Raw genomic sequence first — 18,082 nt, 5'->3', positions numbered from 1 at the left:
TTTTACATATGTAGTTCATTGTTAACACACTTAATGATATATTTAAATATCATTTTATCATGTTAAATATAGTGTATCAATATCTTAATATGATACATATGTATTTAGTAGACGTTATCATAACGATAATCGTTATATATATCATTTCGAGTTTCTTAACTTAGTAATCTCATTTCTTATGTATATCACACATTGTTAATATACTTAGTGAGATACTTACTCAATATAATCTCATGTCAACCATATATATATGTCAATATATACCACAACATGTAGTTTTTACAATTTTGTAACGTTCGTGAATCGCCGGTCAACTTGGGTGATCAATTGTCTATATAAAACTTATTTCATTTAATCAAGTCTTAACAAGTTTGATTGCTTAACACGTTGGAAACATTTAGTCATGTAAATATCAATCTCAATTAATATATATAAATATGAAAAAGTTCGGGTCACTACATATTTGCATTCATTCTAAACACACACAGAAACATATAGATTCTCTCGTTGATTTTAATTTCTTTTTAAATGGAAACAAAATCAATATTGTCTTATCCCAATTAGAATTTTGTGTAAAACCGATGCTTGTGAGGGGCGAAATACTTAATTAAGAAAGTGTTTCACGGTTAGATGTCAATCCAGATTGTCTGTTTCATACCCGTTTTCTTATAACGCCTAACACATGATTGAATTTAACGAAGATCTATCACAATCATCTGTTGTAGGGATGATTGTGCAAAAATTGAAACCATGAGGACATGGAGTATAAAAAAATATTTAGGAACTCAAAATGCAATTTCATAAAAAACACATGGATGAGCCGCGTAACATTGTCATTAGGAAAGTAAGAGGTTGTTTATTTTTAATATTGTAATTATGTTATAATTCTATTAGTTTATGAATACTTTTAACCTAAGCCTATACAATCCTTAAATATGAGAGAGTAATAATGGAAAAGAGAGATAGTATATTTCTTATATGTAAGAAAGGGTATGTATATATGTGTTCATTATCCACATATATATAGTACAAATTTTACTATCCATATTTGACTAATTACTATCCATATTTTACTACTAAATTTACAACACTCCCCCTTGGATGGTAATTTTTTTTTTTTTAAAATAGCAATTAATACTGCCTCGTTAAAAACCTTGCTAAAGAAAACCTAGTGGGATAAAACTTTAGCTAAGGGAAAAAGAGTGCAGCATAGAGTTGACTCCCCCTCAAGTAGACAACGCTGAGTCGTCACATCTTTTGAACTTGCCTCATGCCAATATTGTGAACGTATGTTTTGAAAACAGCGATTGACAGTGCTTTGGTATAAAGATCAGCAGAGTTGTTGTATGAACGTATCTCATTTTAATCTGGTTGTCTTTTACGAGATCTTGAGTATATGAGAAGAATCTGAGGTTTTCATCTGAAACTGTATCATCTAAATCTTTTATGTACAAGTTTAGCCCCTGTGATTTGTCTACAATCTCCTTCATGGTTTGTTCAAACCCTTGTTTCAATTCCTATTCCCTTGTAGTCTTTTCTGAGCCTTACCAATATACCATTCTTTTCCATCAAACTTATGACCGTTAAGACCGTTTATAGCTTTAGCGCCTCGTCAGCATTTATGTTTTGTTCTGTCATTTTTGATACTCTTCTTTCATTTGTATTATGTAAGCTGTATTATCTTCATAGATAGTTGTTACGCTTTTATAGCGTTCTAGTCCACAAGAATCAATAATGATTTGTATCATTGATCTTAACTAAAATCATTCCCGAGTAGCTTCATGTAATGCAATCACTTCGGCATGATTTGATGATGTTGCAACAAGTGTTTGTTTTGAGAACGTCATGATATTGCGGTGCCTCCATTTAGGAATACATATCCAGTTTGAGATTTAGCTTTATGTAGATCGGATAAATAATCTGCATCTGTATAACCAAACAAATCTTGTTTCGAGTTGTTAGAATAAAATAATTATAAATCAGTAGTTCCCCCAAGGTATCAAACTATTTGTTTGATCCCATTCTAATGTATTTTGGTAGGGGCTGAGCTGAACCTTGTCAACAAATTAACTGCAAAAGAAATGTCAGATCTTGTATAATCTATAAGATACATAAGAACCTCAATTGCACTAAAATATAGAACTTCCGATCTGTTAAAATTTTCATGATCTTCGCAGGGATGAAATAGATCAGTGTCAATATTGAGTGATCCAACAACAATGAGTTTGTCTTTAAAAAAAATGTTTTAAAATCTTTTCGGTATAAGTTGTTTGATGTACAAGTAAACCATTAGGCATATGCTCAATTTTCAATCCAAGGTAATACTTGATTTTTTCAAGATCTTTCATTTCAAAATAATTCTTTAGAAGTTGAATAATTTCATAGATCTCTTTATTTGTTCATATGATGTTAAGAACATTGACATAAACAACTACGATCACATATCCGAACATTTTTTTTTATAAAACATACGTGCAAAATAAGTTTATATGTATACTCTTTTTTTTATCAAGTAGTCATTTAATCGGTTATATCACATACGTCCCGTTTGTATAAACCCATTTAGAAATCTTTGTGATTTAATGGAATATATTCCCTTGGGTTTTACATTAGATGCTTATGATACCTTAACCCTTTAGGTATATTCATATATATCACTATTAAGTGATCCATACAGATAAGTAGTAACAACATTCATGAGATGCATTTAAATAACTACCAGGTTGATTAAGTATCTAATAAGTAATTGTATCCATTACAGGAGGATAATTTTTTCTCCTAATTCATTTCTGGTCTTTGTGGGAAATATTGAGTTACAAGTCTAGTTTTGCCTTGTAACTTCATTTGCACATTTCTTTTCGGATAAAAATTCATTTGTATCCCATACGTTTCACATCTTTAAAAGTGATAACGATTGATCCGAAAACTTTTCTTTTATCGAGCGATTCTAATTCAGCTCTTATTGCTCCTTTCCATTGAGCTCAATCATGTCCATTTTGTATATTCAATGACAGATTTTAGTTCCAGATCATCATCTTTATTCATGATGTCATTGTAACATTATATGAAAATATCTCATAGAGATTTTAGTTTCATTTCGGTTCCATAATATTGCATAATTTATCGCAATTTTAGTATTTACATTTATCAATATCCTCTGCAGAAGGAATATTGATTTGTGGTTCTTCTTGAACACTTTCTCTTACCTCATTATCAGCTGATTTTCTTTTCGAGGATTTTTATCTTCGGAACCAATTGATCTTCCACGTTTGATGCGTGGCAAAGACTCAACAGTGACATTATTGCCAGCTTTTGGAATTTCAGTTCGAGCTGGAGCATTTATCGCTGGTATATATGATTTAGTCACTTTTTTATATCTGTAAATGCATAAAGTAATTAATTTGCAATTTCTTGCATATGCATTATTTTTGAACTTTCGTTTCACATTCTTTTGTGCGAGTTCAATATACCTTAATTGATGTTCACATCATGAAGCATCATTTTATTTTTTATTTTTATTTCTCCCCCTAATCTAGGGAACAATGTTTTATTAAAATGACAATCAGCAAAACGTGCTGTAAAAACATCACCCATCATGGGTTCAATATATCTTATGATTGAAGATGTTTTATATCCAAAATATATTATCATCTTTCTTTGAAGAACCATTTTATTGTGTTGTGGTGATGCAATTGGAACATACACTGCACAACCAATGTTTTAAGGTAGAAAATATTTGGCTCTTGGCCAAAATCAAGTATTAAGTGAAAATATTTACGACTTCCACATGGTATAATGCGAATTAATGTCGCAGCATGTAAATTTACATGTCCACATATAAATATTGAGAGTTTTGTACTCATTATCAATTGTCTAGTTATTAGCTGCAAGCGTTTATCTATTGATTTAGCTAAACCAATTTTGTGTATGCACATGAGCAACTGGATGTTCAACAACAATCCCTGTAGATATATAATGATCATTAAATGCTTGAGATGTTAACTCACCAGCATTATCAAGTCTCATCCTTTTAATGGTGTAATCAGAATAATGTGTTCTCAATTTAATAATTTGTGCAAGAAATTTTGCAAATGCCATATTACGGCTTGATAACATACAAATATGAGACCATCCGCTAGATGCGTCTATTAGAACCATGAAATATCAAAATGGTTCACATGATGGATGAATTGGTTCATATATCTTACCTTGAATTCTTTCAAGAAAACATTTGTGATTCTTTTTCACAATATACTTTTCATTAATCACCATATGTGTTTTCCATTAATCACCATATGTGTTTTTTTTTTTTTTTTTTTTTTTTATAAATCACCATATGTGTTTTTTCATCATATATCCTTTTCACCATTTGCGCTTTTAATCATATGCGTTGCGCTTTTGTGTTTTGCGATTTTACAGTAGAGTTCATGTGACTTGTTTATATCTTAATGGAATAATTAACAATTGTTAGACTAGGGATGAGTTTGGGATGAAAATATCATTTTAAGGACTATTTGAGCAGTTTTTAATTGGGAGGGATGAAAACACAAAAATGAGTTAACACAGAATGATTTGAGCAATTTTATCTATACAATATTGTTTCATATTATAAATATTATATTAATAACTTAAATGTTTTGAGGGGATACAATCTCCTTTTATCTCTAGTTGCACCTTAAGAGATGGTCACAAAAGAGGTCCACAAGTTATCAAGCGGGTTATGCTTTGAGTGCAAATAGTTAAATCAAATTGGGGATTAATTGTTTAGTTTACACTCCGATAAATGTTCATACAGAATCGTGATATGGAATCGGCGAGTGTGTCTGAAACCATATCAAGTAGGTAATATTTGCTACTTGCTAATCAAAAGAAAATATTAGACAGTCAACTAGTTATGCAGAATCATTAACGTCATGTACGATCAAGTATTATTAGAAAAATAAAAAAAATCCATAGAAATGTAACCAGAGATAGTTCTTGTTGCGATGTTGTCACATCACCTATTACTAGTAATAAAGCATGCTTTATGATATGATAAATATCGTCCTAATTTTGTCAAAAAAAAATGGTAGATTCATCACAATATATGCATGTTGTAGGTGTGATGGTTACTAGGCCCACAAGAACATCAATAATTGAACTTTAGTGACTGATATTTTCGCAACTACTACAAACCAACAAATAAATAATTTCTTCAACAAGTCAATTTTTTTCGTAGTTTTTTTTTTTTTAATTTACATATGTACAATCCATTCAAATTGTTACGCGTAATAAATATGCAACGGTTTGCGTGAATATAGTGTTTAGGTAGAGAAAAACCCGTATGAATAATTCATATATGTTTCTTACCTACTCTTAGTGGGATCCACAAAACACGTTTAATGACTATAAAGAAAATTGTCATTTACTTTGGTTTTGTATATGAAGAAAGTGAGTAAAAAGTTTGCAAAAATCAATAATGACTATATCCGTTTTATAGTGATATTCAACTATTTTATTTTATCTCAAATTAATATTTAATTTCCCAATAAATTGATGGTGTTTGTGATTATCGAGACAAAAGACGATAGACGATTGAGTGTAAATCTAGACAAACTAATTTAATTATTTGTTGGTCTAACAACTCAAACCCAATAGTTATCCTTGTGTATCCCTTTTCTCAATTGACGATTCAGTTTGTTTTCATATTTTAATTACATCAATAAACCAAAAATTATCTCATAGCTACAACTATTCTCTACTCTTCTTTTACAAATGATAATATGCATCTTCGAACTTTTAACAAGGTAATTTGTTCCATTTCAATATTCCATTTATATCTACTATTTTCTTATTTTAACTTTTAAGATTTACTTTTAATACAAACTACTTTTTGTATTTTAACTTTTAAGATTATAAATTTAAGAATAAACACTAGTATGCATGAAATAAATAATGATTAATTGCATAAGTAATCATAAATGTTAGATAACATATAAAGACCCCATTGTATTCGTATTGATCGGAATTAATCTCGACCCATGGTACCGTGTTGTCAAATGACGTGTTGCGTACATGAAGTACCGTGTTGTCAAATGACGTGTTGCGTACAATCATGAGGTCTTATTAACATAAATATAAATGTTAGTGAAGTTAATAAGAGTTAGATTACAGAAAATATAATTCAGGCGGTATAACCGGCCATATATAACTTAAATAACATAAATATAAATGTTAGTGAAGTTAATAAAAGTTAGTAAACATAAATATAATTCAGGCGGTATAACCGACCATATATAACTTAAATAACATAAATATAAATGTTAGTAGTCCAAAGTTTGATATATTCGAGTCTGAAAATTATTAATAATTTCATACCTTGATCAGTGACTCGTGATCGTTTGAGATATCCTTTGATTACACTAAGCTCTTCGTGCTGATAACGTGTTATAATTCTATTAGTTTATGAATACTTTTAACCTAAGCCTATACAATCCTTAAATATGAGAGAGTAGTAATGGAAAAGAGAGATAGTATATTTCTTATATGTAAGAAAGGGTATGTATATATGTGTTCATTATCCACATATATATAGTACAAATTTTACTATCCATATTTGACTAATTACCATCCATATTTTACTACTAAATTTACAACAAATTACATGTTGTTTGGATATAGTCTTTTTTATGTCTTTTAGGCCATGAATAACGGGAGCGTGCTCCGTGGTATGTTACCCAACACGACTAATAGTGCCAGTCAAGTGCTAGCTGGCGTGCGTTCAAGGAAGAACAAAATGTGGCGTGCAATTTTTTGATTGATTCAAATTTTCTTTTTAATTATTTTTTATTCTCTTTTTCACTCAACTTCCAATCAGATTTTAACACATTACCCAATACGTCATTTTACACACCACCTCCATTATTTACCAGTTTACTAGCACGCCCGTCAAGTACCCACTTCTACCCATCAACACGCCAACACGCCCATCATGATTAAAGATGGTCTTATAAAAGATTTTTTTTTTTTTTAAATTATTCGACAGGCTAAGTAACAGATTAATGACAAAGAAATGATTAACTTTCTGAATTAAAATCTACATAATATATAAACACATGAATAAATATCTATAGTTTCTATTAAAATTCTATAATGATGATGTCATTATTAGGCTAATTTCTTTTTTAAGAATAAATCAAAAAGAAAAAGAAAAAATCTAAGCCCTTAAGGTGATGTCATTAATCTAATTAATTACTAATTAAATTAAATCTACTTATTTATTTATTTCACGTTTTTCAAAAATTCACTCTCATTAATTATTAATTATTATTATATTATTATTCAAATTCAAATATAAGTTCTTTTTACGAGATTAATTACGTTATATATGTATGTGAAATACACGTCTCAATAAAAGGTTCTAATGTAGGCTTTTATGACAAGAAAAATAATAATTGTGATGAAAATTGGAAGATGATGGTGAGAGAATAAATGTAGTTCATTTATTACGACCAAGTTAAATACATCAATGTGTTGTAAAAACAACGAGAAGTTTCTTAGTCGGAATTGGTCGGGTCATTAAACTAAATGACGTTAGCATTTAAATTTACTTAATACCTAAAATATACCTATTAAACTGTTTCGTTTATACAAACCCGTGATTTCACGGGTCATTTCACTAGTTAAGTATACTAAACCTTACACACTGTTTAATAACAAGTGTCCACGTATACAAATTATACAATACTACCAAACGTTTGTTGTGACTTGTGAGTTGTAACTCAACAGGTTTATTTGATATGGATATATAAATAAAATTGTCACCCAATTTTCTATGAAAAGGGTTATGTCATTTTCAATTTACTTATTTAAAGTGACAACACATGGCGTTTGACACGTTTGTTGTGACTCGACATGTTTATTATATTATGGTAGTTGCCACTTACGCGTCTTTTAGATCGGGTGATATCACTACACTATCAATATTATTGATTTATTCGTGTATCACCAAACGTGTTTATAGTATTGTATTATAAAATAACAAATAAAACAAATTCGGTAGTTTCAAATTATTAATGGTGGTGTACAAATTACTCAACTATTCAAAGTTAATAATCAACGACCAGGCCACATACAAGTATTCGAACGAAATTTAAGTTCTCGGGAGTAGTTGACGCCGTTTGCACTGAAGTAGCTCCGTCTCTGTGTGGAGTGAAACGGCTACATATTTGAATATCTGAGTCTAATGAAAAAAAGTTCAAAACTTAGGAAAGTTTTGTTATGGTTGTGTATTTGAGAGATGGGATAGATTAGTTTAAGAGTTAATAATATACAATTTTGGATTATTGCATTCAAGTTTGGTTGGTAAACTAAAAATCATCTACCTCGAGTAGTTTTCTAGATAATAGTTTAATCTTGGACAAAATTGTGCCAACAGTTCTTGTGGTTCTTAAAATTGTGCCAACAGTCCCTGAAGTATTTTTCTTGCCCTTGTAGTTCATGTGGTTTGCGGTTTTGTTGCTAAAAGTCCTAGACACTAACGTTTGTTAACATTTAATGTCCAGGAGCATCATGTGCTGGTCACGTAAGGTTACTTCCGTCTTTTTATTTGCAATCCACATATTACGTATTACAGAACCTGTCATTGTTACATCCAATTCAAAACAAACAAAAACGACCTTCAGTTCCATTATTATCTTCCTACGCTGCAAAGTCTAACGATCAAGAATTGCTATTCAGACTTTACGATGTTTAACAACTTATACACCATTCGAAGTGATGATTCTTAACACAAAATAATTAATTTCGTACGAACCTTGTTAGAACATGCATAAAAACGTCGACCTGGGTTTTCATATGTCATAAATGTTCGGATTATAGCACGTCTTTCGCAAAAAAATAAATAAATAAATAAATAAAATAAAATAAAATAAAAAATCATCTTCCATTAGGGTTGACGATCTGCGAGGTTTTGCGTAACTTAAGCTTGAAACAGTGGAAGCGTAGATTTTTGTAACCTAAAAATCGATTAGGGTTTACGCATGTTGGAAGCGTAGATAGAAAGTTTGTTAATAAGTTGTATTTAATAGATGGATTTCAAATAAAACTAGTGGTACACAGAAGTCATGGGTGATCATTGGTCCGATGCTTCGGGCGAAACCTATTCCCAGGGTGTGACGGGCGGTGTGTACAGGGCCCAAAAAGGCGGATTTAACCTCACGTGACCAACACATGATCATCATGGACGTTAAATGCTAATAGATGTTAGTGTCTAGGACCGTCACCAACAAAAATGCTAAGTGCATGGACTGCAGGGCGAGAAAAATACTTCAGGGACTGTTGGCACAATTTTAGCAAACCATAGGGACTACTGGCACAATTTTGCCTTAATTATAACACAACATGGCGTATTAAATATCTCATGAGGGAAAAGACAAAAATACCCCCAACAAGGTGATGTAAAAAGACAATGTTTGATAAACTTTACATTAATGGCCAAGCGCTCTATAAAATAATTTGTCCAGCTTCGTCCACATTATTATTATCCCTATATAATAAAGCACATGGCAAAAGTTGTAGTTTCATCTATTTTTTTTTTTTCGTTTTGAGTTTGCGTCCACACTACAAACGGCCCCTCAAATTCGGCTCAATTTACACGATGGTCCCTCAACTTTACACTTTTCCAGGGGTAGAAAGCCTAAACACATAATTTTATTAAAAATAAAAGAAAATAATTTCGCCCGAATTTTCAACGGCCCTATCTTCTCGCTCGATGCGAGTTAAATTTTTCCGAAATCACCGTTCAACTAGAAAAAATCTAACGAACACAACGAGACTAACTACGGGCAAAACGGACATCGTTAAAAAAACACTAAATATATCGGGCTATATTTCATACATATACATACACGTACAACAAACAACTCAACATATTAAATATATTAGGTACCAAACAACATATATCCAAATTCGACCGCGCGTTGAATACAACCGCAGCAACGCGCGGTCACATTTTTTCTAGTTATAAAAATATGAGGTGAATTTTTTTTTCCGAAAACATAACACTAACGGATCTGAAGATCAAAAGTCAATAGCCGCACCAACTAAAAGGAACACAAATAGCCAGGAAAGTAATAACATGCCAACAATGTTACCAACGGATAACCTATTTAGAGTTTCACTAAAAACATTTAATAAACAAAATTAATAGCGGCAACAGTCTGGAGAACGACGACCATCGCCACAGCAGAAGATCTCAGTAGTCCAAAAACATCACGAGTCGTCGCAAACTGGTCCCAGCCTGCAAAAAAACCGGATCCACCTCTAACTCTGGAACCAGATCTACAACAGAGATATTGTCGTCTGGTTCAAACTCGAAGGCACATCCGAAAAGAAAGGTACTAGATTGATCCATTCGATCATAATTGCCTTCGAGAAACAAGAAGAATGGGACGTGCGTGGGAGTTTTTCTGTTTGCCCAAGTATCTCCCATGATATTCTCATTTGACATGTAACGTGGGAAATTGATAACCATGTTTACCCATGATCTCATGAGCACGTGTGCATGTGGTTTATGGAGAAAAACTATTGCCTCATTTACTTAGTATAAATATTAGGTACATGGGAGAATAGAAATTAGGCCTCTAGATTAATATTTCATATATATGTAGTCTCGAGAGAGAAGTTCAAAGAGCCTCTAATTACTTTATTCATTTGTATTTGTAATTGGAGAGAAAGCCTTTAGTTCATACGTCTGTTGAGCTAAAGAGAAAAAGGGTACGCCTCTAATTTACATTCAAGTGTATTGTAATTATTCACCCAAATATCCATTGTCTATTGTTTTCTAAACTGTTACTACAATCCTTCGGCCAACGAATCCATATACAATCTCAATCCTTACGAAGTCGTTGTGTTCATCTCAATTTCGTAACGGATCATAAGAATGATCCGGTACCACCTCCTCCGAGAAACAAGGGAATAGGGACGTTTGAAATTGGAAGTCAACAAGGGATGCACAATTCTCTCAACTGCCAAAGGTGGTGGACTTGACCATGTATTCGCGTTCCCTTTTTATGCCAATACATGGGCATAATGGCCTCTTTACATTGGATATAAATACTAATGTAAATGAGAGAAGAAGAGGGCCTCAATTTTTCATGTGTATGTAAACGTAAAAAATTGAGAGAAAACAAAAGAGCCTCTATAGTTATTATATTTGTAACTTAGAGAGAAAAGGAAAAAAGCCTTCTATAATTTGTTTTATAGAAGAGACTCAGAGAGTTGGGGATAGCCTCTAGTAATTATTTGAAAGTGTAATTCTGGAGAGAGTTCAAGAATAATAGAACTATTATTCACCCCACAATTATTTGTGTTTGTTATTTCTCCACTTGATTCCTTACGTGGGAGTCTAACAAGTATTATTTGCTTGTTGTCTATTTTTCCTTTTTCATTCCCGAAGCAAAACACAAACGTTGTCACAAAAACAAAATTACATCCTTACGAATTACGTTGCGTCCTTTTATAATTCGTAACGGATCAAGAGGTATCAGAGCATCGTTCGTACGGTGATCAACTACAAAGCTTCCGCAAGTTTTTGAAAGTGTCATTGGAATGGCCAAGAAAAAGAAGAAGAAAAAAAAAACAAGAAGACAGAAAAAATGGGTACGAAGAAAAAGAAGCAATATTTGTCATGTTTACATTTATAAAAGAATGTTTAACATGAGAAAATTAAATTCTTCCTTTTAAGGAAGGAGGGAAAAAAATCCCATAATCCCATGGAAAAAAAAGTTGGGAGATATGGAGGGAAAAAAAAAGCCTTCTACTTTTCTTTATCATTAATAAATGAAAGATGTAGAAGAGAATCTCATGTTTCTTGCGATTATACATGATTACATGGGAAAACATGCATCTTCTTTTTGTTCATAAAAGTGTTCATAAAAGTAAGATAGAAAAATTGCCTCAAACAAAAAATAAAACTCATTGTAACTTCAGTGAGGTGTAAGTTTGAAAAAAAAAAAAAATTAAGGACTATCAGGAGCTAGGCGTCTTCGCCGGAGAAGGAGAGGAATGATCCGGTACCACCTCCTCCGAGAAACAAGGGAATAGGGACGTTTGAAATTGGAAGAGTCAACAAGGGATGCACAATTCTCTCAACTGCTAAAGGTGGTGGACTTGACCATGTATTCGCGTTCCTGTTTTTATGCCAATACATGGGCATAATGGACTCTTTACATTGGATATAAATACTAATGTAAATGAGAGAAGAAGAGGGCCTCAATTTCATGTGTATGTAAACGTAAAAAATTGAGATAAAACAAAAAAGCCTCTATAGTTATTATATTTGTAACTTGGAGAGAAAAGAAAAAAAACCTTCTATAATTTGTTTTATAGAAGAGAGTTGGGGATATAGCCTCTAGTAATTATTTGGAAGTGTAATTCCGGAGAGAGTTCAAGAATAATAAAACTATTATTCACCCCACAATTTACAATATATATAAGAGCCGGCACGAATGAAAAGTACCGCTACAGTAACCTTTTTTTAAACTTCGCTGCTACAGTACTGCTACAGTAATGTTTTTTTTTTCAGACTTCGTTTAGTTCAAATTTTCTGGCCCAACGAAGTGGGCCAACGGCCACTTCCTAGTTATTTGTGTTTGTTATTTCTCCACTTGATTCCTTACGTGGGAGTCTAACAAGTATTATTTGCTTCTTGTCTATTTTTCCTTTTTCATTCCCGAAGCAAAACACAAACGTTGTCACAAAAACAAAATTACATCCTTACGAATTACGTTGCGTCCTTTTATAATTCGTAACGGATCAAGATACACATCGACAACAAACAAACCCAAACCCGCAACTGAAACCACACTCATCCCCACCTCCTCCAAACCTATTAACAATAGACAAACCACCACCAACCGGGTGGTGAACTAACCCACGGAACTCATGTCCTCACCTCACCCACCATCATCCGACCGCCGACATTGCTCACCACCAATTGGGTGGTGGACCACCACAACCACCAGAGAACAGCGAGTGAGAACCAAACACATCACCAACCTCGGGTGGCCACCACCAACTAGGTAGTGGACCACTACACGCCGCCAACGATAAGAAAACTCTAGGGGCTAAAACACGAGAAGAAATAGGGGTGTGAGAATAAATAGGGGTGAAGATCCTCCCCACCACCACTAACTGGGTGGTGAGCCACTAACTGCCGCCATAGAAGGAATGATCCGGTGAGCTCCGGTACCAGAAGGGAACGCAAATCAAGTGACTAGAGAGAGACCAAACAACCATAGTCAAGCTCACCACAAGTACGTCGGTGGATGGTGGCTATGGCCATTAGAACAAACTCTGACCACCGGGTCGAAGGATGCCATGGCCTGCAAGAAAAAAGAACGCTAAGGGAAAAGTTCAAACCATCAGCGAGATGCAGGTGGTTGGAAAAGAAGACAGCACCAACGACAAAACGGCCGTGTTACAGAGGAATAAAGAGGTGGAACGGAGTAAGGGGGAAGGGTGGTGGCGATGAAAGTAATTTAGGGTAAACACCAAGAGGGAGAGAAAAGGTGCAGTTATGAGATGATTTTTCTAAGCCTTCATCCGATGGGTTTTGCCACTCATACTCATTAAACAAACAATAACAATCATACAATCATTCCAAAACCTCGTAAAACACCTCGAACCCTAAACTATTCAACCAAACATTATTATCGAAAGGTACATTAAAGTGTTATATAGTTCAACGCTTTAAAGTATAATTGTGTTGGTGTATGACTAATAACATAACAATATAAGTAACAACATAACAGAACCACTCTTCATTTTTCATTTCAATCCTAAAACAGAATTTGTAATTTACAAGACAAGAACTAGCAACTAAACACCACTTAATTTTTTTCCCAAACATAAAAACATTATGGGCTGGGTAGTATAACAAACCTTTAAGATAGTCCAATTTGAACAACTGTATGAGCTGCACTAGCTACATGACCAAACTGAGTTTGTGCCTGCATAAGCTTTGCATCTATTGCTATACGCTCATTAGGCTGTTGGCTCGACAAACCATGTGGATGCACATGTCCATGTGGTTGCATGTAAAACGGATTACTATTAAGGTCGATCACTACTCCCCCAGCCAACTTAGCTGCACCCATTTGCTGGTGCGGGTGCTGATGTTTCACCATCGAATCCGAATCCCTAACTGTTACCTGGTCTACACTGTTTGATGTCATATATACATATTGTGAAGGATGAGCTACTGGCGGTCTTACTGGCGGCACTATGGTGTTTTGCATGACTACACGTTGATCATACGTCTCTTCATATGGGATAACCGGCCCTATACCTCTTACTTGCTTAGCTTAACATGAACAAGAAAAGGTGTCGGTGTTTGTACGAATTGTCTACATGAGGGACTAACTTGTAATTATATAAAGATCGTGTACCTGTAGGCATCCTAGGTGGTGGCTGAGTAGCGGTAGCAGCATTGTAAATGTTTCCAGATGCACCAATTGCATTATCCATCACTCGCCTATTGTCAAATGCAACGACGGTTTGTTGTGGTCTAGAACCAATCATACTTGAATTGACAGAGGACCTAACAAGAAACGGCATACTTAATACTTGGCCAAACTGAAGCATTGATCTTACACAAACCAAGGTTGCAAAAATCGATACTAGGGAGTACTCAGATGTTGACCCAAGTTTGACTTTTACTTCTTAGGTCAGAAAGATCTTACCTTGGAAGGGAAACGTGTTTACGTTCTGGAGGTACAACAGGCTCGTTTTTTCCAGTGTTCTCTTCTAAATATGCAAACTGCCTACGAAATTGACCGATGGCACTACACAGTAGAAACATATATAAGGTTTATTATTAAAAATTAAAAATAAAAATAAAACAAAGGGCAGAGACTAGTGATAATAATAACGAACCTAGGATAGAGAAAGTTGGTGTTTTCATTCCCAGCCATATAATCTTTTAAAAGTTGTGGATGGTACTCTAAAATTTCCCGAAATATTAGTTCCCGGATGTCTTCTTTTGTCACCCTTCGTCTCTCGAACTCAAATTCCATCTTCGATATCGATTGACACGAAGGCTCCCTCTCCAACTTCGACAATCCCTTAAAGTAAGGATCAGCTAAAGCCTAATAAAAAAAATAAATCCAGAGGTTAAAACAGTCTTTTAACAAAAAAGGTCAAACCGTGATATGTGAAAATAAAAAAAAATAAAAATTAAAACCACACCTCTTCGGCAGTTGGTCGATCCTTTGGATCAAATGCTAACATCCTCTGCAATAGCCTTAATGCTAACGGGTCAACTTTGACAAATTTCTGTGAAAATGGCACAGGTTGCTTTTTACGCATATCCATTAAGTATTTTCTCGCCTTATCATTACGAACCTGCATTAGGTAGGCTCGATCAGCTTAAAATCAACTATACATGAAAAAAAAAAAAAAAAAAAAAAAAGAGTAAAATAACTAATGTTACGTACTCCGCAAATGGTGTCTGGTGATGGTGTGCCAAGAAGGTCTGTAATGATATCCAGCTGATGAACGACACTTTTACCCGGGAAAAGCGGTTTCCCGGTTAATACTTCGGCAAATATACAACCAATACTCCATATATCAATAGCAGGAGTATACTGAAATTTAAAAAGTTTCAATTTTTTTAAAAAAATTATAAAAACAAACATCTGGGAACAGAAGAAAGATAAAGTGATGAATCAAAATAAGTAAACATGGTAGCATGCACCTAAAGATTCTAATATGGGGTCTAGTAATAATTTGTAAATATCATATAGAATAGAATATATATATATAGATATAGAATATGTCCGTATGCACAAATAATCATACTCAATTTTCAAGAATCATTCATTGGCCATGCAGCTGCATACATCTCTGAAAAAAACAAATATGTTCGCCATAAGGATCTATTCGCTAACTATTATCACCTTCGTGTACCATACAAGCATCCTATGTTTACATACAGTGCAGATTCAAACGTATTTACCTTTGAACTAAAAGACCCGCATAGTTCCGGGGCCCTGTACCATCTTGTTGCTACATAATCCTGCAACATAATATAAGAACAAAGATCATGTTTTAATGCAATCTTTTGGACAAATAATGGTTAAAAATTTGTGATTTACATATATAATAACTTACGGTCCAAAGAACTGCGGTTGGGGCGTCATTAAATGCAACTCTTGCTAATCCAAAATCACATATCTTAAGTTTACAGTTTGCATTTGCTAATATATTCTTCGGTTTAAGATCTCGATGGTACACACTGGCTGTATGCATATACTTCAAAGCACGTAGCATTTGATATAGGAAGAAACGGTGGTGTTCATGCGTCAAATCATCATTAGCTTTTATAACTTGATGAAGATCGGATTCCATAAGTTCAAATACAACATAAATATCTTTAAACGCTCGTCTAGAAGGTGGCAACATTATGCGTTTGATTTCAACAATATCGGGATGCCTTAAAAGTCTTAACAACTTGATTTCACGCAGTATACGAATAGCATCGGATGCATGTTCAAATATGTCTGTTATTTTCTTGATTGCAACCTTTTCACCCGTGTGCGTGTCGACAGCTGAACAAACCACTCCATAACTTCCCTTTCCTATTATCTCCAAGATTTTATACCGGTTTGATTCACCATACTCGGTGAAAAACTCAACATCTTTTGTATTCTGTGAAAAAAATACAAACTTTACTACATTAACCAAAAATTAAAAGACCTAATGAATGGTAACATAAACTACTATCTGATGCTAAAAAGGAAACACCTTTATATTGTCTTCATTCTTAAATTATTCTTTTCACATAAAATTACTAAATACACAAAACGGATACTATTCATAAAACCAATCAATTCACAAAAATCATAACATTGAGATATATGATAGTTTTTCATATGATCATATCCAAACAATTGAGCTCCTACGTCCTAAAGCATTAATTCAACTTTCAACTAAGGCGGCATTTGTATATACGACTGAAGCATTCACATATTCAAATTACAAACAATCATAAAATATATATTATATAATATTTTAATTAAACCTAAGCATAATCTCCCAGCTCAAAATTTCAAATAAACTAACAATCATCACATTATCATATAATTTAACATTCAAAATTACAAAAATGACAGTAGAATCAAATAAAGTTAGTACCTTTATCCGCGGATCTGGTTGCATAATTGATTAAATTTTCACTCAATTAAGAACTGAATTCAGACCAAGAAGCCTTATTATCAAGAACACGAAATTGGAAGCTTTAATAATTGAATTAAATTAATCACATTTACACCACCTATTACCACGATTTTATAAACACAAAACCGAAATCTCTCCTAACACAATTACAAATCTATGTTAATAAAAACGCCACCACCACCTTAATAATTCAAACCCTAAAATTGGAGTAACGACACCGGCCCACCGTGAAATTGAAAGAATATATACATATAAATATGTGTGTATTTGTAGTTTATGTATGTATATATGAACAACACCTCACACAAGACCGGAATTTGAAGATGGTTGTAAGTAGATGTGAGAAATGGATGGATGAGATGCGTTTAAAATTAAAGATCTGGCGGTGAGTCGGTGGTGGTGGTGGTGGTGGTGGTGGCTGAAGTTAGAGAGAGAAAGTGAGAGAGTAGAGAGGAAAGTGAGAAAAAGAAATGGAACAAGTGAAGAGTAGTTTGATTAAATAGATGGACAAGTATCGGTGGGTGGGTGGGTCGGTCAACAGTGGATAACTTGTTTCTTTTCCTTTTTTAACTTAAGTTTAAATTTTACGTAGTAATTGTTCTCTATCGGTTCCGGGAAAAAAAAATTCTCTAACAAAAAAAAATTTTGATTCAACATATATTGTTAAAATTTCTGTTTTGTTCTTCATTTAGTATGTTATCGAAATCGAAATTTATTTTATTAACAAAAAGTAAGTGAGTGAAGAAATTTTTAGATAAATATTTTGCTGATTTTCTTATATAAAAAGGGTAGTATTGAAGTTTCAGTAACTTTTTAGTGTTAGACATTAATTTTGGAATATATATATATATAAATAGTAATGTGG

At 33.3% G+C, this 18,082-nt stretch overlaps 1 protein-coding gene across 2 annotated transcripts; it reads right to left on the bottom strand.

Moving 5' to 3' along the window:
- Nucleotides 1–13,775: 13,775 nt before the first annotated feature.
- On the bottom strand, nt 13,776–17,623 carry LOC139891057 (mitogen-activated protein kinase 18-like). Of its 2 annotated transcripts, none has more exons than XM_071873982.1 (9): nt 17,176–17,623; nt 16,153–16,689; nt 15,998–16,057; nt 15,477–15,626; nt 15,229–15,384; nt 14,917–15,128; nt 14,724–14,825; nt 14,430–14,581; nt 13,776–14,344 (listed from the first exon to the last, which is right to left on the bottom strand). In XM_071873982.1, exons 1-9 carry the CDS (start codon nt 17,197–17,199, stop codon nt 13,926–13,928), a joined length of 1,812 nt encoding a protein of 603 aa, XP_071730083.1. In that variant the 5' UTR covers nt 17,200–17,623; the 3' UTR covers nt 13,776–13,925. The 2 variants fall into 2 exon arrangements, with proteins under 2 accessions (XP_071730083.1, XP_071730084.1); XM_071873983.1 differs by having other exon boundaries at nt 14,156–14,339.
- Nucleotides 17,624–18,082: the final 459 nt, after the last annotated feature.

This window comes from Rutidosis leptorrhynchoides, chromosome 2, assembly GCF_046630445.1.
Source record: "Rutidosis leptorrhynchoides isolate AG116_Rl617_1_P2 chromosome 2, CSIRO_AGI_Rlap_v1, whole genome shotgun sequence".
Taxonomy (NCBI): domain Eukaryota; kingdom Viridiplantae; phylum Streptophyta; class Magnoliopsida; order Asterales; family Asteraceae; genus Rutidosis; species Rutidosis leptorrhynchoides.
This window is presented reverse-complemented; position numbering and strand designations above follow the sequence as displayed.

Bases quoted from the DNA above. Each gene is read 5' to 3' on its own strand.
- LOC139891057 (XM_071873982.1), bottom strand. From the start codon at position 17,199: ATGCAACCAGATCCGCGGATAAAG. The intron at 15,627-15,997 runs GTAAATACGTTT...TTTAAATTTCAG, and splicing joins GCGGGTCTTTTAGTTCAAAG to TATACTCCTGCTATTGATAT. The intron at 14,345-14,429 runs GTACACGATCTT...GTTCATGTTAAG, and splicing joins ACCACCTAGGATGCCTACAG to CTAAGCAAGTAAGAGGTATA.